The 20,904-nt window shown below is 45.5% G+C and overlaps 1 protein-coding gene across 2 annotated transcripts in view; it reads right to left on the bottom strand.

Moving 5' to 3' along the window:
• The window catches only part of IL17RD (interleukin 17 receptor D), a 64,360-nt gene that overhangs the window by 21,457 nt on the left and 21,999 nt on the right, over positions 1-20,904 (bottom strand). For both annotated transcript variants that reach the window (XM_045807399.2, XM_087866940.1), the window contains exon 2: positions 3,575-3,632. In XM_045807399.2, the coding sequence (XP_045663355.2) occupies positions 3,575-3,632 (58 nt within the window). The remainder of the gene's footprint in view (positions 1-3,574; positions 3,633-20,904) is intronic.

The following is a 20,904-nucleotide window of genomic DNA, read 5'->3' as shown; positions in this document are numbered from 1 at the left end:
CCGACTCGTGGTGCCTCTGAAGTCAGGGTGTTTTACTTTAAGGTGAAGCAGTCAGGGGGATTTTCTAGACTCAGTGAGTCTGCTGCACTGTTCCTGCTGTACACCACACCACACACTTCCCATTTTTTTTAAGATTTTATTTATTTGAGAGAGAGAGAGTGTGAGAGAGCATGAGGGGTGGGGGTGGGGGGCAGAGGGAGAGGGAGAAGCAGACTCCCCACTGAGCAGGGAGCCTGATGTGGGGCTCCATCCCAGGACCCAAGATCGTGACCTGAGCCGAAGGCAGATGCTTAATCAACTGTGCCACCCAGGTACCCCCACATTTCCCATTTTTATGACTAAAAACGTTCCCTGGGTATTTGAAAATTATAAAAGAACATAAGAAAAATGTAGAAGTCATCCATGCCCTCCCACCACACAGAGATAACTACTATCAACTTGTAAAAAACATCCATGCAAGCCTTTTAATGTGCACATGACATTCCTCCTTTTTACATTTCTTACTGAAGTTCAACACACATGCACTATAATGCCCCCCCTCCCACTCTGCTAACTCCCAGCTCCCACACTGCTTTGGGCCCAGCTTTCTTGCCTTCACCGCACAAGGGGGACCCCGTTCCATAAACTCCATCTCCTCCAAAAGCAGCCACCTCTACATTTCAACACTACTTCTTTTGAAAAGATGCTCATAATTAATAAAACCAAATTCCAGTTCTAATGAAAATTGACTCTCAAAGCGTTTAACATGTGTTCTCTGGGTGCAGAAGAGAATTTTAGGATAGAAAAAAATTTTTCTTTAAACATCTGGTTTGACACCCACATTGTACAAATGAGGAAATGTTTTGCAGCTAAGAGACCAGCTGGGTGGCTTCGGATTCCACAGCTGACCAGCCCCAGGTCAAGACAGAAAGCAGCCTTGGATAGCTCATGCATGGCTCTTGCCATTCCATCCTCAGCACAGAGATGATTATAGTAAGTTCTGAATCAGAGGTAGTCAGCCCGCAGAAAATCCTGGCTGAAACTAGCTTCCCAAAATTTAAAAAAAGAAAAGACAAGATCCCACCATACTCGTCAAGTTCAAACTTTTTTTTTTTTTTAGACTTTATCTATTGGAGAGAGAGAGAGCATGAGCTGGGGAGGGGTAAAGGGAGAAGCAGACTCCCCACTAAGCAGGAAGCCTGACATGGGGTTCGATCCCAGGAGCCTGAGGTCATGACCCAAGCTGAAGTCATACCCTTAACCGACTGAGCCACCCAGGTGCCCCAAGTTCAAACATTTATTGAAACCTCTGACTTAAATAGCTTTTAGGAAAAGATGTGCGAATAAAAGCAAATCATGGTTTTTCTCCTTTGTTCATTTCTAATGCCAAAATTAGCATTCTCCCGGTTTCTGTAAATATAATTATGCAAATATAAAGTCTAAGAATTAAGAAAATGTATTACAACCTACTCAGGCATTACCCCCTCAGAGCCTGAGGAAGAAATGAGAAATGCAGCGCGAAAGGAGACATGGAGACCTATGAAATTCACTTTTGACTTAATGGCAAGACATTTTCTTTCTTTGTAACATCAAATGGCAAAGGAGTAGAAAAATAAGATTTTGTAGTTTCGTGCTTTTGGTGACAACTTGGTAATTGGTTCTTAGCTATTTCAAACAGAACTGGTAACCAGTCAACAGAGCAACAACAGAAACTTCCTTGTGGAAGAGAGAAAGAAATATCTTTTCAATGGAAAACAATGAATAAATTTTTTTACACAAACCTGGATCCAATTATTAGGAACTCTAACATTTTGGATTCTGGTTACCAAAAAATTATGCCCAAATGACATTCTGCCAAAATGCAACCAAGCTTCAGATGTCTCGGGAGTCAATTCGAGTTGCGAATTAAATTCTAATTAAATGCTGAAGAATAAGAAAGAAAATAATGACTAAGAGACAGGCATTAAGCACGTGGGCCAAATATTTAGTTCCATGAAGAAAACAATAAGATACTTTTAAGTTTTACAGGTACAGATCCTCTTTCACAAAACCCCGTATTAAATTAGAGCTGCAAATACTTGTTTGCAGCTGACCAGAAAATTTTGAGCTCTTGAATGTAATACAAGATCTGCCAGGACCAAGAGCATATATTAGAAATTAACTCTGTAGCTCAAAGAGAGATCTCTTACACATGTCTTTACTTAGCTGAATTAAGTATCCTGGACTTGCAAATCTTTCGTTAGCATTGTAACATTTACCCAGAGCGTGTACACACCATTAACATGAAATATCTGTTTCAAATGTTAAGTCCCCACTGGTTGACTTAAGGTACTCACGTCAGCAACTGTGGGCATAAATTTGACACACATATTTGTATCTTAAAATTGTTAGATTGTATATACGATCTCAAAAATCTTGCTTTAGCAGGAATCATTTCAGAGGCCTCCCTGTGACCCACACCTATTACTGACATGGATTCATAATCCTCTCCAAGAGATGAATCAAATGTCAGGAGTTACCGAACAGGAGTCAAGCTCCCTCTTGTTAACATTTTTACGTATAAATTATGGTTCATAAGGCTAAAACGCTCACAATTCTATATAATTACCTTCTTAGCATGAAAGCAGCTGCTGAGGGGGAATTCTATATTCTTAATCATAAAAAAGTACCCCACCCTGCCTTCAGGAAACAATTCAGCCAGATAAAGCCACACTTCCTTGAGAGAAAGGGCCAGAAAGACACTGTATTCCAATTTCGGTTGGAATGACTTCTAATATTGGCAGGTATCAATTACTGAGTGCACATCACAGGCCAACTGAGTTGAGCAGTTAAAAGCATTACCTCATTTAAGCCTCAACATGATGCTGAGGAAGAAACTAATCTTTCTTTTACAGGACGTAAAACGTAGGTTTAGAGAAGTCAAGTGGTCTACCACAGCTCACGGCTGACAGGTAGGGAGGGCATCAGAGTTGGAACCCAGGCCCACGGAGATGGCCAACTGGAGACCCCCAGGCCAAGCTGGGACTCACATTCGCTTGGCCCACTCTGTGCTTGTGAACATGTTTAAATAGATGCCAATATTAAAAAATGTGCAAACCAAAAAAAAAAAAAAAAAAGCCAATTTCTCTTTCTTCTTGCAAATCACACCTGGCTACACTCAGGGGCAAGGCCACGAGGAGCTGGAATGGAGAAGCCAGCGCTCCCTTCAGACCAGACCCGGGTGGTCTGGGCTGTCCACAGTCCCTACCGCTCCCTGGCATCCCTGCACTTAAATAGCTTCCCTCATTGGTCCCCTGCTGGGCCCCTACAGGCATCTGCCTTTGTTCTTAAGGACATAGTTATGTCCTGAAGACATCAGGGGAGGTCTCCATACACAACTTCTCCCAACGCTATGGAGGACACTTGACCTATTCAAGCTCCCAAATACTTGAGTGGCTTAATTGAGACTGAGCCACCTTAGCTCTATTGATAAACCCAAGCAGGTTCAGAAAATTCCTCAACCCCAGGACCTGCAGTGTCCTTGACGAAGCATAGCTACGTAAGCTTTAGATCACTGAAAGGGCTCCATTCTTTGGCGCTGGAGCCAGTTACTTACTGTCATATCTGAAGGTGATGTTGTGCAGCCCGCTGTTCCTGCTGGCCGGCCCCACTCCCTGTGGGAAAACAAGAGAACATGATGAGGAGAGAAGCCAATTTTGCTTTTCCAGCGCACATCCCCATAGAGTCAAAATGCACACAAGATTGCAAAGACCCAGGGTCATGCCAGTCGCTGAGCGATATCTACCACTCTTCCCACCTGCCCTGTGCCCCTTCTCCCCCACTGGCTGCCAACCTCCCTCCAGCCCAGGAGATTCCTAACTGCCAGGCCAAGAGCATCATGAGCGCTCGCTTCCTCTAAGACAATAGGAGCATGCTGTTCTGTGCTTGGGGGTTAAATAATAATTCATTAACAGTAAAATGGGGAGAGAGACCATGAGCTGCCAGCTGGAGCCCTTCCAGTTGGATCTGCTTTGAGCACTGATTGGTTATAAAATTCGCCTACTAGACACTCTCGTCCAAAAGCTCTATTTAAGCCACGACAGATAGGCAATTCCTCAAGCCTAAGGAAACAGGTTTCTCATTCCAAGACCGGGAATGAGTGTGGGAATAAGCCATTAGTTTTAATGAGAAAATTCTTCACTGCATCCATACCTATGGCTTGGAATATATAGGGTGGGTCATAAAAGAAAAAGAAAAAAGACTTTAAAAGGGCTAACTCTAACTCTTGGTGATGTGGCCGTTAGCCATCTGCACTCTTAATAGCAGGGATAACAACTCCGCCAGACTCCCCACTTTAATTACAGCATCCACAGAGGGAGCACCGGAATCCTCCCATTGCCCCGCCTTCTCCTAACCCACCACTTATCCATCATGGGAAAGAGCAGCTACAGATCTGCCGACTCTGGTTTAACTGTTTCTGTAATAATCTGCAAATGTGCCATTCAGCATTAATTGCAAAATTCTCCAAAACAGTTAATTCTGAAACGCTAAATGATGGGAAAATATTCTAACCACACAGCTAAAGTTTCCACTCAACAAAGGGGATGCTGGGGAAAACCATATGCTGGCAGCCCGATATTTAATGGGCAATTGTCACACTGAGACACAATGTGCAGAACACTTCTGATAGAGCCCAGGGTCTCGGGCCACAACCCCATCACATCCATATGCTGGAGGCATGTTCACGCTTCTTGTCCTGATGCCAGGCATGCCCACTGAAACTGTATCCCTGAGCTCAGATAAACATGGACCTTAGGAAGGCACAGCTGTGCAGAAAGGGGTGCGCGTGAGCGCACGCACACCCCCCTCCCCAATCCTAATTCAAGTGAGAAATAAGCCCTAACAGGAAATCTAAAACAACAGGGTGCACTAGCCCATGATCTACTGAGGTACCCCTTCTTCCTGATGCACTTTCCTTCTCCAGCTTTCCTGTTTCCATCCTCCCTTTCCCACATACACAAGATTCATTCTGGATTTCCTCCCCTGAGCTGAAACACTTTGGAAAGGGTGGTTTTCTTATTAAAATCCTAAATGCCTCCATAATTCCTTAGGGACAAGGCCTCTCGTGTGCCACTAGGGGATGCCCAACTACCAGAAGGCCAAGACCCGAGTCACATGACCAAGCAGGAGACAGTGCCATCCCCCCAACTCCTAGGAAATGCCCAAGACACACAAAATCACACCCTTCTCCTCCCTTACAAAGCCGCAGGATATAAAATCACTCACCATCTATTATGAGCCAGACATTATGCTAGGTAGAGTGGTGAACAAAACAGCCACAGTCCCTGTCCTCAGGAGCAAAGCAACTCATTCCTTCAAAGGAGACTAACGGGGTATGTGGATCACATGCAAAGTACATAGATGAATTTCAAATCACACCCTGACCCTCCAAGAACTCTCAGTGTGACATCCAAGGTGTATGTAGCTAGGGTGAAGAGCCAGCCATAAGATAGCATACAGCCTATGAAATGCCACATGCAGCACCTCACAAAGGATGATTCAAGGGGGAGGACAGCACACCCCAGAAGCTTGAAAGAAGGAAGGATAACTGGACTAGAAGGGAGAAGAAAAGGGAGCTTGTGGAAGGAAATAAAAAATGCAAGGAGGCCAAGGTAAGTACCTTAATCCTTCCATCCTCCTGCTGGTGACCATGGGGGTGGTCGCTTCACTCCACATGGTCCGAGCCTCCTCAATTATCTTCCTAAAAAGATAATTTGCACAACTTTCCCTTGGGAAAGGGGTTTGAGGAGAAGCACGTGAAGCCCTGTGGAGGGAGCGCTTTTCAAAAAGGAAATGCATTTCATTTAAACAGCACGCTCTCAAGTATGTAGGACTCTAATGACCAGTCAGGGTGACCGGTCACCTTACTTGTAGGACTCTCAGCTTTTCACTTTGTTCTTGTTTTCCCTATATTTCTATTGCAGCATGTTTTTCTTTTAAAGATTTTTATTTTTAAGTAAACTCTACACCTAATGTGGGACTCAAACTCACGACCCCAAGATCGAAAGTCATAGGCTCTTCAGACCGAACCAGCCAGGCGCCCCACAGCAGCATGTTTTTAACCGGTATTTACCGGGCACTTGCAATGAGCAATGTATTGTGGAAAGAAGCCCAACATAGTGACATGTGCTATATCCTGCAGACAAGAACCTAAATCCCTCCAAATAAGGTCTATGCTGCATGCAGAGCTGTTCAGAAGGGGGTCCAGTGAGCTGGCCTCAAAGGACAGTGAGGCTTGTGTACAGCATTGATTCACAACCCACAGAGCATTCCACCTTCACCCAGGCCCTGCAAGGCTGGCCAGTTGGCCGTGAACTAGACTTGGGTCCTAATCTTCACAGGCTCTGGCCACCAAGATGATCTCCTAATGTGCAAATCTGCCCTCATTCCTCTGTTCCAAGCCCATCCCCAGCTCCCTGTCCATTGTAGAACATTCCTGATGTGGCTCCTGCCTATCTTCTCAGGCACTTCCCTCCCTACCTGCCAGACTCCTCCAGGCACTGCATTACTGCTCAGTGTGTATTCTGGAGCACTTCCATATCCCAGAATGCCCTTCCCATCAGCCAGGCCCTGTTCCCTCCATAGGCTTTCCGGCTTAGTGTAGCTCCATCACACTGTGTTTCTGACACATAAGACCCACCTGCATACTCACTTGATAGGGGGTATAATAGTCCATCCCTACAACTTGACCGGCATGGCACTTCTGCCAATGTACATGCAAAATGGTACTTCTAATTCCACAAAAAATCAGAGACCAAAAGACCCTGTGACCAAGCCTGGTCCTTGAGCTCAGAGGCAACAGAGCACAGAGCTCAGTTCCATGGCAACGCCCAGCTCCCGTGTGCACTGGAAGACCTTTCACTCTTGGAAGTCGTCCCGTGCACGGGTCCTCAGCACATGCATCGGACAGATGCTCCACCAGGCTGTCCTCAGTTCACACCCAAATAATGCACCTGCTGCTTCCGAGCCCTCGGAAACCCCATCGGAAATGGTGTGCCCAGGCTAGCCCACAAAGCACTACTGTTTTCTTTACACTGTGTGGTAGACAGAATAATAGCCCCCCCCCCAAAAAAAAAAACATGTCCACATCACAATCCCCAGAACCGGTGTTACTTTACACAGCAAAAAGGACTACACAGATGTGATTAAGTTTAAGGAACTTGAGATGGGGAAGTTATTCTGGATTATCCTGATGAGCCCAATGTAATCACCAGGGTCCTTCTAAGTGGGATTCAGGAAGGTCAGAGAGGGAGAAATGACCACAGAAGCAGAAGGCAGAGAGACCAACACTGATTTAAAGATGCTACACTACCGGATTTGAAGATGGAGAGAGAAGGGGCTAGTGAGCCAAGGAATGTAGTTGGTCTCTAGATGCTGGAAAAGGCGGAAAATCAGTTCTCCCCTAGAGCCTCCGGACGGAGCCAGCCCTGCCCACACCTTGATTTTAGCCTCACAGAAGACTCATTTTGAAATTCTGACTTCAACAACTACAAGATAGTGAATTTGTGCTGTTCTCAGTCACTAAATCGTGGTAATGTGTTACAGCAGCAACTGAAAGCTAATACATACATATACTTTCAGTAGCAGTGTGGTTGAAATGGATCTATGCCACACTCGTCCATGTACTGTCGCTTTCACCTTCCCACACCAGGGCAGACTGACTGATCACTTGTCACTGCAGCTCTATCCCACCCTGGCTGCAGGCAGACATGGGACACTGACCCATCAAAGCTGCTGCTGCAGAATCTGCCATCCAAGATACAGGCTTCTGTGGGCTAGCCTTGGACATATCTGTAGTAGAAGAGTGGTTAACAGAATGGGCTTTGGAGCTGTACAGATGTGTGTTCAAATCTCCCCCTCCCAAGCTGTGTGACCTTAGACAAGCTTCTACACTTTCCTGAGCCTCATTTCGCTGAGCTCTATAAAGTGTTTGAATAAAATTTCCTGGAAAAGCTCAGTGTGGGACTATGTGAGATGACACATATCAAACTCTCTGCACAGCACGTGACACACTGAAAGAGTGATGGCACCATTCCTGGGAAGATTCCTGCCCTAATAAGCAAGGAGAGAGCTGTGCAGCGTGGGGGTGATGTAAAGTAGAAATGGTCGCAGGAAGGGGCATCTCCAGATCTGATCGGTGTCAGCATCCAGAACTGGGGGGTCTGGCAGATGGAGGGACAGGTCAGGGCAAGGTGACAAGGGCACTAACCACCAGACCATGGAATAGTCTTGGTGGGAACAGTGACCCCCATCTCTGGTGAGTGCTCAGGAGGGATCAGATGGGGAGAGACTGAAGTCAAAGGGACCAGGGTAGCCGTCCTATGCCCTCATCCTCCCCCTAGCTTGCACCACAGTCCTGGGCCTGGCCCATAGTCAGCCTTTGATAAATATTAGTTTCCTGACTGAATAAATGAATTCATGATGAAGTTATGTACACCAAGAACCCAAGAGGACCTAGCTTCATGTGACAGGGTGATTTATGGGCTTGGAATCAGGACTCACACTAAGACAATATGGATAAGCAACTTACAAAGCTGGTCAATGGCTTTGGAAGCTGTTTTTCAGTAAACAATTCTAAGCTTTTAGCTACTATACCCATTTTGATATTTAATGAGCTTATAATTAAGAGTACTTGTTTGTTGCTTGTTACTTAAAATCTATAAATGCCAATGCTGTGGCCTCAGGGTGTCACATTCTTAGTTAATTAACCGCCCCCATTTGCTGTACTTCGGGCAGCTTTTAATTTGTTCCAATGCTAGCCGCGAAGCAAGCCCCAGGTGCCTGGGGCTCTGCAATGAACACTCTATGGTGAGCAGGGACGGAAGCAGCAAATGGGAACATAATGGAGAAAACATCTTTTACTCCAGAAAGGGGGAGGGGACGATAACCCATAAGTGCTCAAAAGGAATAAAATTCAAAACCCATACCATGCTCCACCCATATGGCAAAGCAGCAAAGGCCTGGACACAAAGACAGCCACAGGCAGGGATCCCACAAAGAGCAGCCATCCGAGGGCCCATTTCCTGAGGGGCCTTTGGAGGTTCTAAGCCCATTGAAGACACCAACTTCCCAGAGCAACATTTCCAATCCAGCTCCAAAACAGCTTAGCTGCCATTTTGGAAAAATGCATTTTGAAAAGGACTGTGCTAATTATAGTACCCCCCTTCCAGTGGAAGGCAGGTCAAACAGTAAGGCCTAAACAAGACTGCTTCCAAATCAGTTAAGGAAGGACCTCTCAGAAAGCTGGTAATGCTTTTGTGAACTGAGTTTGGGTGAAAATTTAAACAAGAGCATCCATCGGAAAGAACCGAGATAACGGGTGTTTAAAGGTACATTGAGCAACTACTTAAAAAACTAAGGCCAGTATACTCTTTCTGTTTTCCCTAACATTTCCTCCTCCTTGGGTTTCCAGTGTGTCAGTGAGATGTAAAAGATAGCAGACAGCTCTGTGAGGCTTAAAATGCACAACAGGACTGACACTTTTGTCTCTGACCAGTGGACAAGGTGAAGGCAAGAGGCAGAACATGGGGTCAATTTATTCTGCACAGGTTCGGTTCAGATGGTTTCATAAATGAAGTCAATCCCACTTCAGTTCAAACCTTTAACTCAAAAAAAAAAAAAAAAAAAAGGTGGAGGGGATGGAGTGGGGAGGAAGAAGTCAGCAAAAAGCAGAGAAGCCCCAGGTGATGTAAGCTGAGGAGAATGCCAGCAAACCCAAAACACAAGGCTAATAAATCACAAAGCCGGCTTGGTCTGGATCTATTCAAGATATTCTTCTCCACATTCCCGGGAGCTGTTCTCTCTCACTTTCCAACTTCAGGAACGAAGGGTGCCAGCTGTCTGATTTGGGGAGGTGAGGGCTCAGATGCCTCGTCGGGAACACAAGCTCTGGGGGAGAGCCGTGTGTTCCCACCAGCAATTACTGCATCGGCCCAAAAAGACCCAGAGATCTTAAGCTAATTAGAGAGATTTGCTCGAGGAGGTAGGAAATCACTACTCCAAAGCATGGCCTGTGTACTAGACCAAAGCCGTAATCATGATTCATCTCTGACATGTTGCTAATCAGCACACACATGTTCCTAATTTCACGCTCCCCAAAGGAAAGCTGAAGGGACAATTGTTTCTGAGTTCTAACATGGAGCCAACCTATGCCAAGTTACCATGTGTTCTGCTTATCAAACTGAGAGCTCTAGTTTCCATCTAAGCGCCTTTTTACCCCTCCTCCACTCCCCCACCCTCATGCCCAAGAAAACCCATTCACTAAAGATAAAGATGTGTTAGGGCATTTATAGGAGCTGTTTCTCAGACAGTAACTTTTTTAAAAAATTGAGATAGAATTGACATATAACATTGTCTAAGTTTAAGGTATACAGTGTATAGATTTGACATACTTATATATTGTAATAGCAACTATTCTAACTGGCCTGAGTGAATTTAATATATTTTTAAATGCCTTTCCTTGCTCCAGACTGGAATATACACACACATGCAGTGAAAACCTAGAGATACACACACACACACACACACACACACACACACACACACACATACACACGGCTGACTCTTCTCCTGTGTTTAAAAACAAAACAAAACAAAGCTCTGCAGCCTTCTTGGTTTTCACAAAGCAAAAGCCCAAGTACTTTTTCCAATTAAGTCTGTTAAGGATCTTGGGCTGTGTGTTCTCCCATGGCTGATACTCACAAATAGACAGGATTGTTCCATTTTTCCAATTCTCAAAACGTTAAAAGCAAGCTATAAAACATGCCTCTGGCTAGAGAGCCAGACCTTTCCCCTCGGCTGCACACACCACTCCCATCCACTCAAATGAGAACCGCATGGCAAACAACTGGCATCTTTAAGGTAACCGTCAACCCATCTGCAGTTTCGAAAGCACACAGACAACTTCGCAGACACAGATTCACTGGTTTTCTGTAACTACTGGGTACGAAGAGGAAGCAAGCAACCAACCACCCAAACACCCACCCAGCAAATCGGCTACCAACTTCCACCCACTTAGCTGTTAAAGGTAGTTATAAAAACGTCACTCCAGAAGCTCAAGAAAGTATCTTCCTGCAAGAGCAAAACAGTGATTAGACAATAGAGGAAAACTTCACGCTGTACACATGATTGTTATGCCTAAGCTCAGAGGAAATGTTCGGATCAAAACAAAACTACTAATAAAAAGCCTTAGGACCACACAGAGAGCGTGCACTGAATTGTACCGCTTCAAATACTGTTTCTGAGGTCCTGGGACGGAGTCTCCAAATACTGTATCACATCTGGAATTCTGCTTTTGCAGCACAAATGCCTGCAGAAATGGGGGATTGTGACGTTGCCATGGGGACCCAGCCTCCTCCAGCCAGGCAGGTCCCCAGCGTGCCCCACACATGTGCTTCCTTCAAGGTGGATTTCGCATATTTGGAAATTATGGAAGGCCGCCCTTTTAGGTTTTAGTGCTAATCGAAATATCACAGGCTACACTCGAAAGCAAGACGACCCCTTCTGTCAGCCTATTATTTCTGTCCACATGGTGGTCTCAGAGAGGAAAACCTCCTTAAAATAACACTGGGAAGCAGCAAGTCAACATTAGACCCCTTTTCAAGTTATTTGTGGCTTTTCCCCCTTCCTCTAGGAAGGAGACAGGCTTCAAGCATCCTCTTTAAACTCTCTCCTTCTCCAGCTGCAAAAATCCAAGTGGGTCAACCTGTACACACAGCTGCCTCCCATCGCTGGCTTATTGGAGGGACCCCAGGCTCCCGCTCTGTCGCTTGCCATCGCAGCAAGTGAGCCACTAATGCCATCCCGGCAGGGCTACTGGCCAAGGCAGGGGGTCTTCACTTTTAATTGTCGTTAAGGGGAAAAGGTTTCTAGAACCCAAGAAGAATCCCGTGAGAAAGATTCCTTACCCAATTTCCCCCAGAAACATTCTTACATAATTTGGGGGCATTCCCTGAACTCCAGAGAAAACTGAGGGCTTCACGGGTCCCAGGTCCAAAGCCATGTGTAGACATGAAGAATCTAGAGACCCCACTTAGGAGGGGGTACATCTGAGTTCCTTCACTTCCCTGGAGTGCAGCTCCTCCAACCAACCCCTCCAGGTGTGGCTTTGTACACTACTAGAAATGCAAACCCCCTTGGGTGCTGGCAGGTGTTCCCAATCACTCCTCATCCTGCCACTGTCCTACCTCCCTAGGACCCCAGGTGGCTCAAAACAATGGTCAATACCCTCATCTCTCCCCCAGGAGCATTCTCCCATCAGTTCTAACTAGAATGTCTCAAGCCAAAGCAACAGTGCCTCTTTCAATACGTATCTGCCTTTCTGCAAGGTCTGGCCTTTCCCCGATTTCCTGGGGGTAAGGGAAGGAATCGGCCAGCGCGGATGTGAAGCAGCAGTCACCAAACCCCGTGCACAAATCAAGGGGGCTCGTGCGAAACCGGTTCTCAGCACAGCTCCGGTTCAATGTGACCTCCAGCCTGAACCACTTCCATCTAGTCTCTTTGAGACCACATCCCAAAATGTCCCCCTGGGATGCAGCCGGGATTTGTGAATGTGTGTGTGTCTGTTTGTGTGCGCACCCAGCCACAGAGAAGAAAAAAAGAAAGCACCAGGAAGTCAGCAGCTCGGCTCCAGGTGTTAACACTTAGCGCATCCTGCCCAGCCCCCTCCAGCTTGAGGCCGGCTGCCTGGGAGCCGGACACAGCAATTAGGCCCTTCCCGGGCCGGGTGCCTTTGTCCCCTCGCTAACATCATTAGTGTCTGACTTCCTGTGCACAACGGGGCCTCCCGGGGGGGGGGGGGGGATCGCCGGCTGACCGGGGCAGGGCATTAGACTTCCTTTGTCAAAGACCGTCAAATGTTAACAAGCATGTGAACAAGCCTCTTCTCCCCCCTCCCGCCCCCTCTACCCCCCTCCACATCCCCTCCCCACCTCAGCCACTCCTCCAGCCCACCAAACACTGAAATCTCAACAGCTTTGGTTCTGCCCGACTGGTGGGAATCTGGGTTACTTGAGAGCAGTATCAAGCCTCTGTGTTGAGTGAGCGGAGCTTCCTTTCTGCACAAAAGGTCGACAAATATGATTTCCTATAGCCGCTCCCCTACAAACATGCCATTCCCACAGGGCCTGCTGCTTACCAGGTCTGTGTCACTTGCCTGGCATTAACTAGGTGAACATGGAACAAAGATGAAGGTGCTCAGACATGAGTCCCAGGCCATGCAACACCCAGTCCAGCACCCCTGTCAGCACAGGGGACTCCTTCACACGTGCTCATGGGCTGAGGTGCAAGATGGTCTCAAAATGCAAGAGTACGCTGAAGGTTTGAGTGATATTCCCAAGCTTTCAAACACTGATCACATCTGAAACCGGGGAGAAAGCATGAGCGGCTACACAGATACAACACCACTGTCACCATCCCTCTCTCAGCAATACTTTCACCACCAGGACAAACATTGCTAAAATCCTCTCATTTACTCCTCCATCCATCTCACAGAGGGTCTCAGCTTCTTATGTGGGGACACGGAGGTCTCTGAGAATTTGGTGAGAGCTGTGGCCCACGTGAGCAAACACAAGTGTGCACGCAGTATTTCAAGAACCTTCTGGACCCATGCAATCCACTCAGGGACCCCCCTGAGCCTGCCTTACCCATAGCTCAACAGCTTAACATCAGGTCTGTAGAAGGACACCCTGAGTGGTTCAGTGATCCAAGGGAAACTGGTGATTAAAAAGCAAAATTGGTGATTAAAAGCAAAATTCAAATGGCAGAGGGAGGTGGTTGGGAGTAAGACCTCAATTTTAAATAGGACTCTGTATTGATGCCTCAACGATAATCCTTCACAGGCAGTATTTGTTACAACTCAGTAACTGAACACTTTGTTCAGGATGTTGGGACTCACGAACTTTATAAAGTAGCAATGTCAAAGACAACTATTTCTGCCGTTATGCACAGGAGCCCATTAAGTGGGACTCACAGAGCACCTTTCAGACCCCAAGTGACAACAGTTATGTCTGCAGTCAAGTCAGTTTCACCGAATCAAGTTAAAAAATTTTTAAAATGTGGCTATATCTTTTTTTTTTTTTTTAACCATACTCATGGTATCCAGAAGATCGAGAGAACAGCTGATTTCCCCCACTCCTGCTCAGTTGCCTTTGTGGTCTATGGTGTTTGTGGTCAACACACAAAATTGGGTTAGGTTTTGGATATGTTTTCAAATATTTGCCCAAGAGCTGCAGTGGAGGATATCTAAGCCTCCATTTTTTTAAATGAAGAATAATCTATGGCTTTGACTTCTACTCTAGACATACCAAAACTCCTTCAAATCTTCAAAAAGATGTTGGAAGACAGAAAGGACATGAGCACTTCTGTGATGCCAAGTCCCTCACAAGTTTATTTTGATGAACTTTACAAGTTTCAAAAGAGGAAAGTATTTCACTACTGGTTCTGATTTTTACCTTTTGCCAAGCTAATTTCAAAATAGCAGGCAATCGGAAGAATATACTCAGACACTAATGGTCTTTGCAACTTTTATGTCTCCCCGCTTATTGGATGGAAGCCAGCAGTCTGCCCTTAAACTATAAGCAATAAATCTAGAAGACTCTAATTTCCCAATGATACCACATGGAATTCCCATTTAAAGCAAACACATACACAATGACATACCAATTAAATCACTGGGTGATTTAGGCCAGGAAATAATTGTGTTTGCCAAGAAATAATCAGCTTTGTTTTAAATTCCTTGAACAGCTAAAATGTCATCCTGAGAAGGAGGGCGAAGAATGATGTAAAAATGAAGAATCACTGTCTTGGTTGATTTCAGACTTAGATAAACTTTCCCGTGGGTGAAGGAGGCAGTACAGACTTCCCAGGAATGAAGGCCTCCCTATAATACCTCTCTGAAGATTCCTGGCATGGATTGGTATAGAGGGGGAAATTAGAAAGCAGATTCATGTGAGACAGACAAGGCAATGGAACAGCAGTTAGGAGCACACTTCCTGATGAAGTGGTCCTAGTGCTGGGTTCCAGCTCCTCCCCAACGGGGCTGACAAAAGCAAAGTGGCACACAGCACTTTCTTGGTCAGGCAATAGGAAGAAATCAATGCACCCTGTCCCCTTCACTAGGCTTCCCATGGAGAGATGTTTACAACATCAAAGCAACATGGGGGAAATAAATTAGAAGCTTGTAACATTTTGTCATGAGGTTATGGTGAAACACAGACTTACCAGAAAAAAAAAAAAATCAAAGCAGTGACTATTTCAAAAATAAAAAAGGGAGGTCAAAGTTTCTGGCTAAAATGACTTCAATCTAAGAAGGAGCTGGGTCGACACAAGGCCAGGCTTCAGGCGAGTAGCCCTGTTTCGTGGGGCACAGAGCCAGTGAATTCACAGGACTGCTGAGGAGGAAAAGCCCCAGACAGCACGGCTGCCCAGGGCGTGGTGGGCAGGAGCCTTGGGCGGACACTGTCATGCATCTGCCACGCTCCCGTCTGCCTGGAGGGATGCGATATTCATTCCCCGATTCTCAAATAGAGAACCCCAAGAGTGGGTTTTCAAGTTTCTAGGAAAAAGTGTAGGCTTTTCTAGGGCTTTATTACTTTTGTAACTACAACAAATTCAAGGCAAAGGAAATTTAAGTACAGACAATATGAAAATCCTCCCCAGTCAACATCAACAATACTATATACTTCGAAATTGCTAAGGGAGTAGTTCTTAAATGAAGAAATGATAATTATGTAACTTGACAGAGGTGTTGACTAAAGCTCAGTGATAATCATACTGATACATTTAATGTAATCAAATCAACATATCATATACCCTAAACGTACACACTGTTATATGTTAATTATATCTCCATTGAAAACAAAAAGAAAACCCTCCGCCAACATGCTTCCTTCTCCATCACTTTGAAGACTCTTCTGGACTCTATTGCATGCATCACATGCACTATGGCTTGACAGAAGTTAGATCCTAATATAGAGAACACTTGTTCTGATAAATCTTCACCAGCTAATAATGAATGCAGTGCCTTTTGGGAGAAGCACGTGGGGCCAATGGAAGACATAACAAAAGATCCTCATGAGGTAAGAATTAGGACCACTGAGCCAAATTCTTTCTAAGGGTCCTGCCGGCTCTAATTATCCATCATTCTCTACCGAGGGAAAGCACCTGTTAAAAAGGAGTAAGGCCCTTTCCCCTGTTCTGCAACTGGTAGCACACATGGAAAAGGCAACAGGACAGACGCATCTAGAAGGCACCCCGGTGTAGCGCGTCCCTGGTGATACATCAGTAAGCTGCCCGCTGACGTGGGTATCCTGAGTGCTTTAATACTGTTCTGTTGGGTAACCAAATTACTATAACGTATCCTGAAGGTTCTTGAAAATTACATGAACTTAGGGGATTTTATGATTACTTGGCTAGTCTCATGTAAATAACAGAATTGTGTAAAATGAAAAAGGAAACCCTGGCGAACCCAAGATGAGGGCTGACAACATCCTCTGGGCTCCACAGTAATCACATTACAGCTGCATAAAAACCTAAGAGCTCAACTTTTCGGAGGAAGGCAGCTGGAAGAACACCAGCGTGGGGAGATTCTACAGAGAAAGCTGAGGAGATGAAACCGTTCATTGGCTAAAATTGTAAATTCTATTTTGCGATTAAAATCATAACACATGTGTAGCCTGGGCATCGAAGAAGAATGATCTCTGCCTCAAAAACTTTGCCCGATCTAAAAGCAATGCTGAACTGTACCCCAAGGTTCTCTCTTCCCCACTTATTCACGAAAAACCTTAGATAATGCCCTAGAATTTATCAACAGATGTTTTAAAGGCTAGAAACGTACTTTACACTGGGAAGGCCATTACGAGTGATTGAGAATAAGGCCCCTCCAAAAGTTTACAGTACCTTTTGGAAAACAAAGCTAACGGGTACGAAATTGGAGACAATGATGTTATACCTTAGAGAATGAATGTGCTAAGTTAGTTATGCAATTGAGCTCCAAGTGTAAGAGAATTTCAGAGAAGAGGGGGCTCCCTAGAGAAGTGTCTTCACAGAGTAGACAGGTCCCTAGCTGGACCCTAGGGCACTGGGAGCTTTGAGGTGGTGAATGGGGAGACTATTTCAAGCAAACACGCACAAATGCACATGTAACCAACTACACCGCCCCCATGGCAAACATTCAGTAAATGGCCACTACACCGCAAGGCAGCTGTGGAACCTTGCTCCTTAGAACAACTACTCTAGCAGTTCTGGAGGTGACAGATACCCTCAGGCTTCTATCTGAAATACCCCAATGGGCCTGAAAGAACGGGCCCCAGAGGGGCTGGGGCTCGCTTTTGCATGTGGTGCATCCTCCAGTCAGGAGAGACCAGAACAACGTGGTCCTTACGGAGGTGACCACCAGCCTGATTTGGCAGGCAGGAGTTCAGGGGAAGGGCCTCTGATCCAAGCCAAGGTGGGAATGGGCTAGGCTCCAGGTAGAGGAGAAAGAGGCAGTAAAACAGCAGCTTCAAAGGATAAACCAAAAGGACCAGAGAGTTGCATCAAAGGGACGAGGCAAACCCCAGGGCCTGCAGACCAGAGGCACCGGGGACAAAACAGAGAAGACCAAAGTGGGGTCTCATTACACCCAAGATGGGCCTGATTCCCTGCCCCTGATACAGATGGAAGACATTCACGAAGGAGCAAGGGGAGGCCTGGTCACCATCCACTTCCAATTTTCACCCCATCTTCCCTCCATGACAAAAAATGTCACTAACTTTTGGTGAGTGGAGGCTTAAGCTGGGAGTCTCCATCAGCACCCCCTCTCATCTTCCCTAGTCCCTCCCACACATCTCAACTCTGTCTACACCTGGGGTAAACCAGTGCCATGCTCCCAGGTAGCATTCACTACATAGGAGAGAAGAAGACTGAAACAAAGGCTTTTGCCAACTCTTCAACGAAATTTCTAAAGACCAGAATCACTAAATACAATCTTGAAAAATATGGCATTGGCACAAAAGGACCGATACTGTAGGATTCCTCTGATATGAGGTTCCTAGAGTGGTCAAATTCACAGAGACAAAAAATGGAATCTGGAGGCTGCAGGGGTGGGTGGGGGCGGGGAGAATGCGGGGTTACTCTTTAACGGGCACAGAGTTGCAGGTTAGGAAGGTCAAAGTTCTGGAGATGGAGGGTAGTGATGGTTGCCCAACAATGTGAATGTACCTAATGCCACTGAATTAACACTTAAAAAAAATTGTTTTTTTTTTTTTTAATTCATTCGACAGAGAGAGAGAGACAGCCAGCGAGAGAGGGAACACAAGCAGGGGGAGTGGGAGAGGAAGAAGCAGGCTCCCAGCGGAGGAGCCTGACGTGCGGCTCCATCCCGGATCGCCAGGATCACGGCCTGAGCCGAAGGCAGACACTTAACGACTGAGCCACCCAGGCGCCCCAACACTTAAAAATTTTATCTTGTGTCTCTTTTACCACGTTTTTGAGCACCATTTTGAGGAGGAAAGTAACAGTAATAAGACACTGCTATAGCACATTGGCGGGAAGAACTAGGAAGGTGGCCAGTTGGAGCTGAGCTGGGTAGGCGCTAGAGGCAGCCACGGCAGGTGCCCAGATGTGAGGCAATGGGGGGGAAGATGATAGAGATCGGGTCTGAGGAGCATTTTTAAGAACAAATGGGGGGGGAGGGGCGCCTGGGTGGCTCAGCCGTTAAGCGTCTGCCTTCCGCTCAGGCCATGATCCCAGGATCCTGGGATCGAGTCCCGCCTCGGGCTCCCTGCTCAGCGGGAAGCCTGCTTCTCCCTCTCACACTCTCCTTGCTTGTGTTCCCTCTCTGTCAAATAAATAAATAAAATCTTTAAAAAAAAAAAAAAAGAACAAATGGGGGGGACTTCGGCACAAATGTGATACAAAGGTGATGACGGGATAGTCCAAGGTACCTTGAGGGCTCCTATTTGGGGAATTTGGGAGACTGGTGATTTTTGGAGCAATAACAAAAGCACTGCAAAGGAAGAGCCTTTCCTTTTTTAAGGGGGATGTGGAAAAAAACTTAGTGAAGGTGAGGTGACTAGAGAGTCTCTTTTAATACCACATTTTTTTTGGAAATGTAGGATTAGAAGACAGAAAGTCATATGTGAAGTCATGTCACAGAACCTTAAGGACAGATGGGCTAATTAGTAGAAGGAATAAAGAAAAGCAAAAGGTCGGGAACTGGGCTTTTTGGGACTACCCACAGGGCACATGACAAGGAAGAAACAATAGAAGAAGTGAGACTGGCCAAGTAGAGGGGCCCGGAAGAGCCATCAGGCAGTGAAGAATGAAACAGAATTAAAATAAAGAATATCGAATAGATTACATGTAAAAAAAATATCAAAATGGATATTTTCAACACAAAATCCACCTTGCTGATGATACAAATCCCCGAGAAAATCCTCATATTGATGGATCATTTAGAATCACTCCTCCACATCAATTCCCAAGTCTTTTGCTGCTATCCCAACTCAGCCCCTGGTTTCCTATAAAAGTAGAAAGCATCAGGATCCTCCCAGGACAAGCCTCCAATCTCTCATGTGAGGGAGAACATAGGACCCCAAGTCACCGTGCCTCCCAAGATCTGCTCAGTGCTTTATAGTTTCAGCCATGGTTAAACTTGTAAAATGTTTTTGCAAGTTTTAAAACAATACTATCTGAAAAATATAGAGGCGACTAACACTCAATTAACCACTAGTTCTAAATCAGGTCATTTTTTTTTAACCAAATACTCCAACCAACCAACTAGTTTAATAGCCAGCATTCCAAATCACCGACAATTTCCCAGAACTCAAAGAGAAAAAATTGAAAAGATAAGCTAGGACATTATCGGTAAGACTCAAAGCTATCGAGTTAAATTTCAGTTCAGGCAAACCCTATTTGTCCAAAGCTCATGAAAATGGTGAATTTTTCCACAAAGCCACATATACAAATATTAATTTTCAGACTGTTCTGTTTTGGACATTATTCAACACTTGTAGCCATTTGACAGACGTATATCCACTAGCATTGACAGGCTTTGTAGATCGATTTTGGCTTCCGGGGCTAACAACCTTCTTCCCTGAAAGTAAAGGAATAAAGCCAAAGTGCGGTCGGAATTTGCTTCATCTCTGAGAAGAGGATTTCACCTCTACAGTTTATTTCCCGACACTCCGAACAGGTCTAGAGAAAATCATATTCTAAGAAGCAGTAACTACCACACCACTTAAATGCTTATCACTAATGAACATTTATTGGGTGGTAACTGAGCCATAACCCTCATAACTTAACCACACTACACTCCTATGTTTCTGAAGGTACAACCTCATTTCATAAACATAATTTTTAAAGGCATACAAAATAACTCCTGCAACCACCAGTTTGAAAAGAGCCATGTCATCTTATAAGTTCCCCAACATGGCAAATGCCTCTTTATCCTGTGTTTAGAAGTTTGATACTCATTCAAGCTCTTTTGAAGTTCTCCCCTTACTAGAAGAACCCCATGCCAACATCTAATAGACTAATATTAATGAAAGATTAGCCTCGTTTTCTCAGCAACAACAAGCTTCTAGAGATTTCCTTCTTTTAGAAGAAAACAAACGCTATCTGATGAAGGGAAGATGGGTTCCATTGCAGACCTTTGGGCTCTCAGATCTGGAACGTTATAATCTGATTGTATCTATATGGTATTCACCATGAGGGCAATGCATGGGTAGAACAGAACAGACGGACCGGGGCTATGAACATCCTTGCCCCCTAGCCCCAGCAGAGCCACAGAAAGAAGAAAAAGTAATTTCAAAAGGGACACATGGATCCCCTACTCCTCCCTTCCCCACCCCCACCAAAAATAACCAGCCATAAACTTTTAGCACCTCTCAAAGACTTCAAGAGAAG

Source organism: Ursus americanus, chromosome 14 (assembly GCF_024610735.1).
Source record: "Ursus americanus isolate L20-20 chromosome 14, mUrsAme1.1.p, whole genome shotgun sequence".
In the NCBI taxonomy this organism is placed as follows: Eukaryota; Metazoa; Chordata; class Mammalia; order Carnivora; family Ursidae; genus Ursus; species Ursus americanus.
The sequence above is the reverse complement of the archived record's forward strand: the minus strand, read 5'-3'. Positions and strand labels throughout refer to the sequence as shown.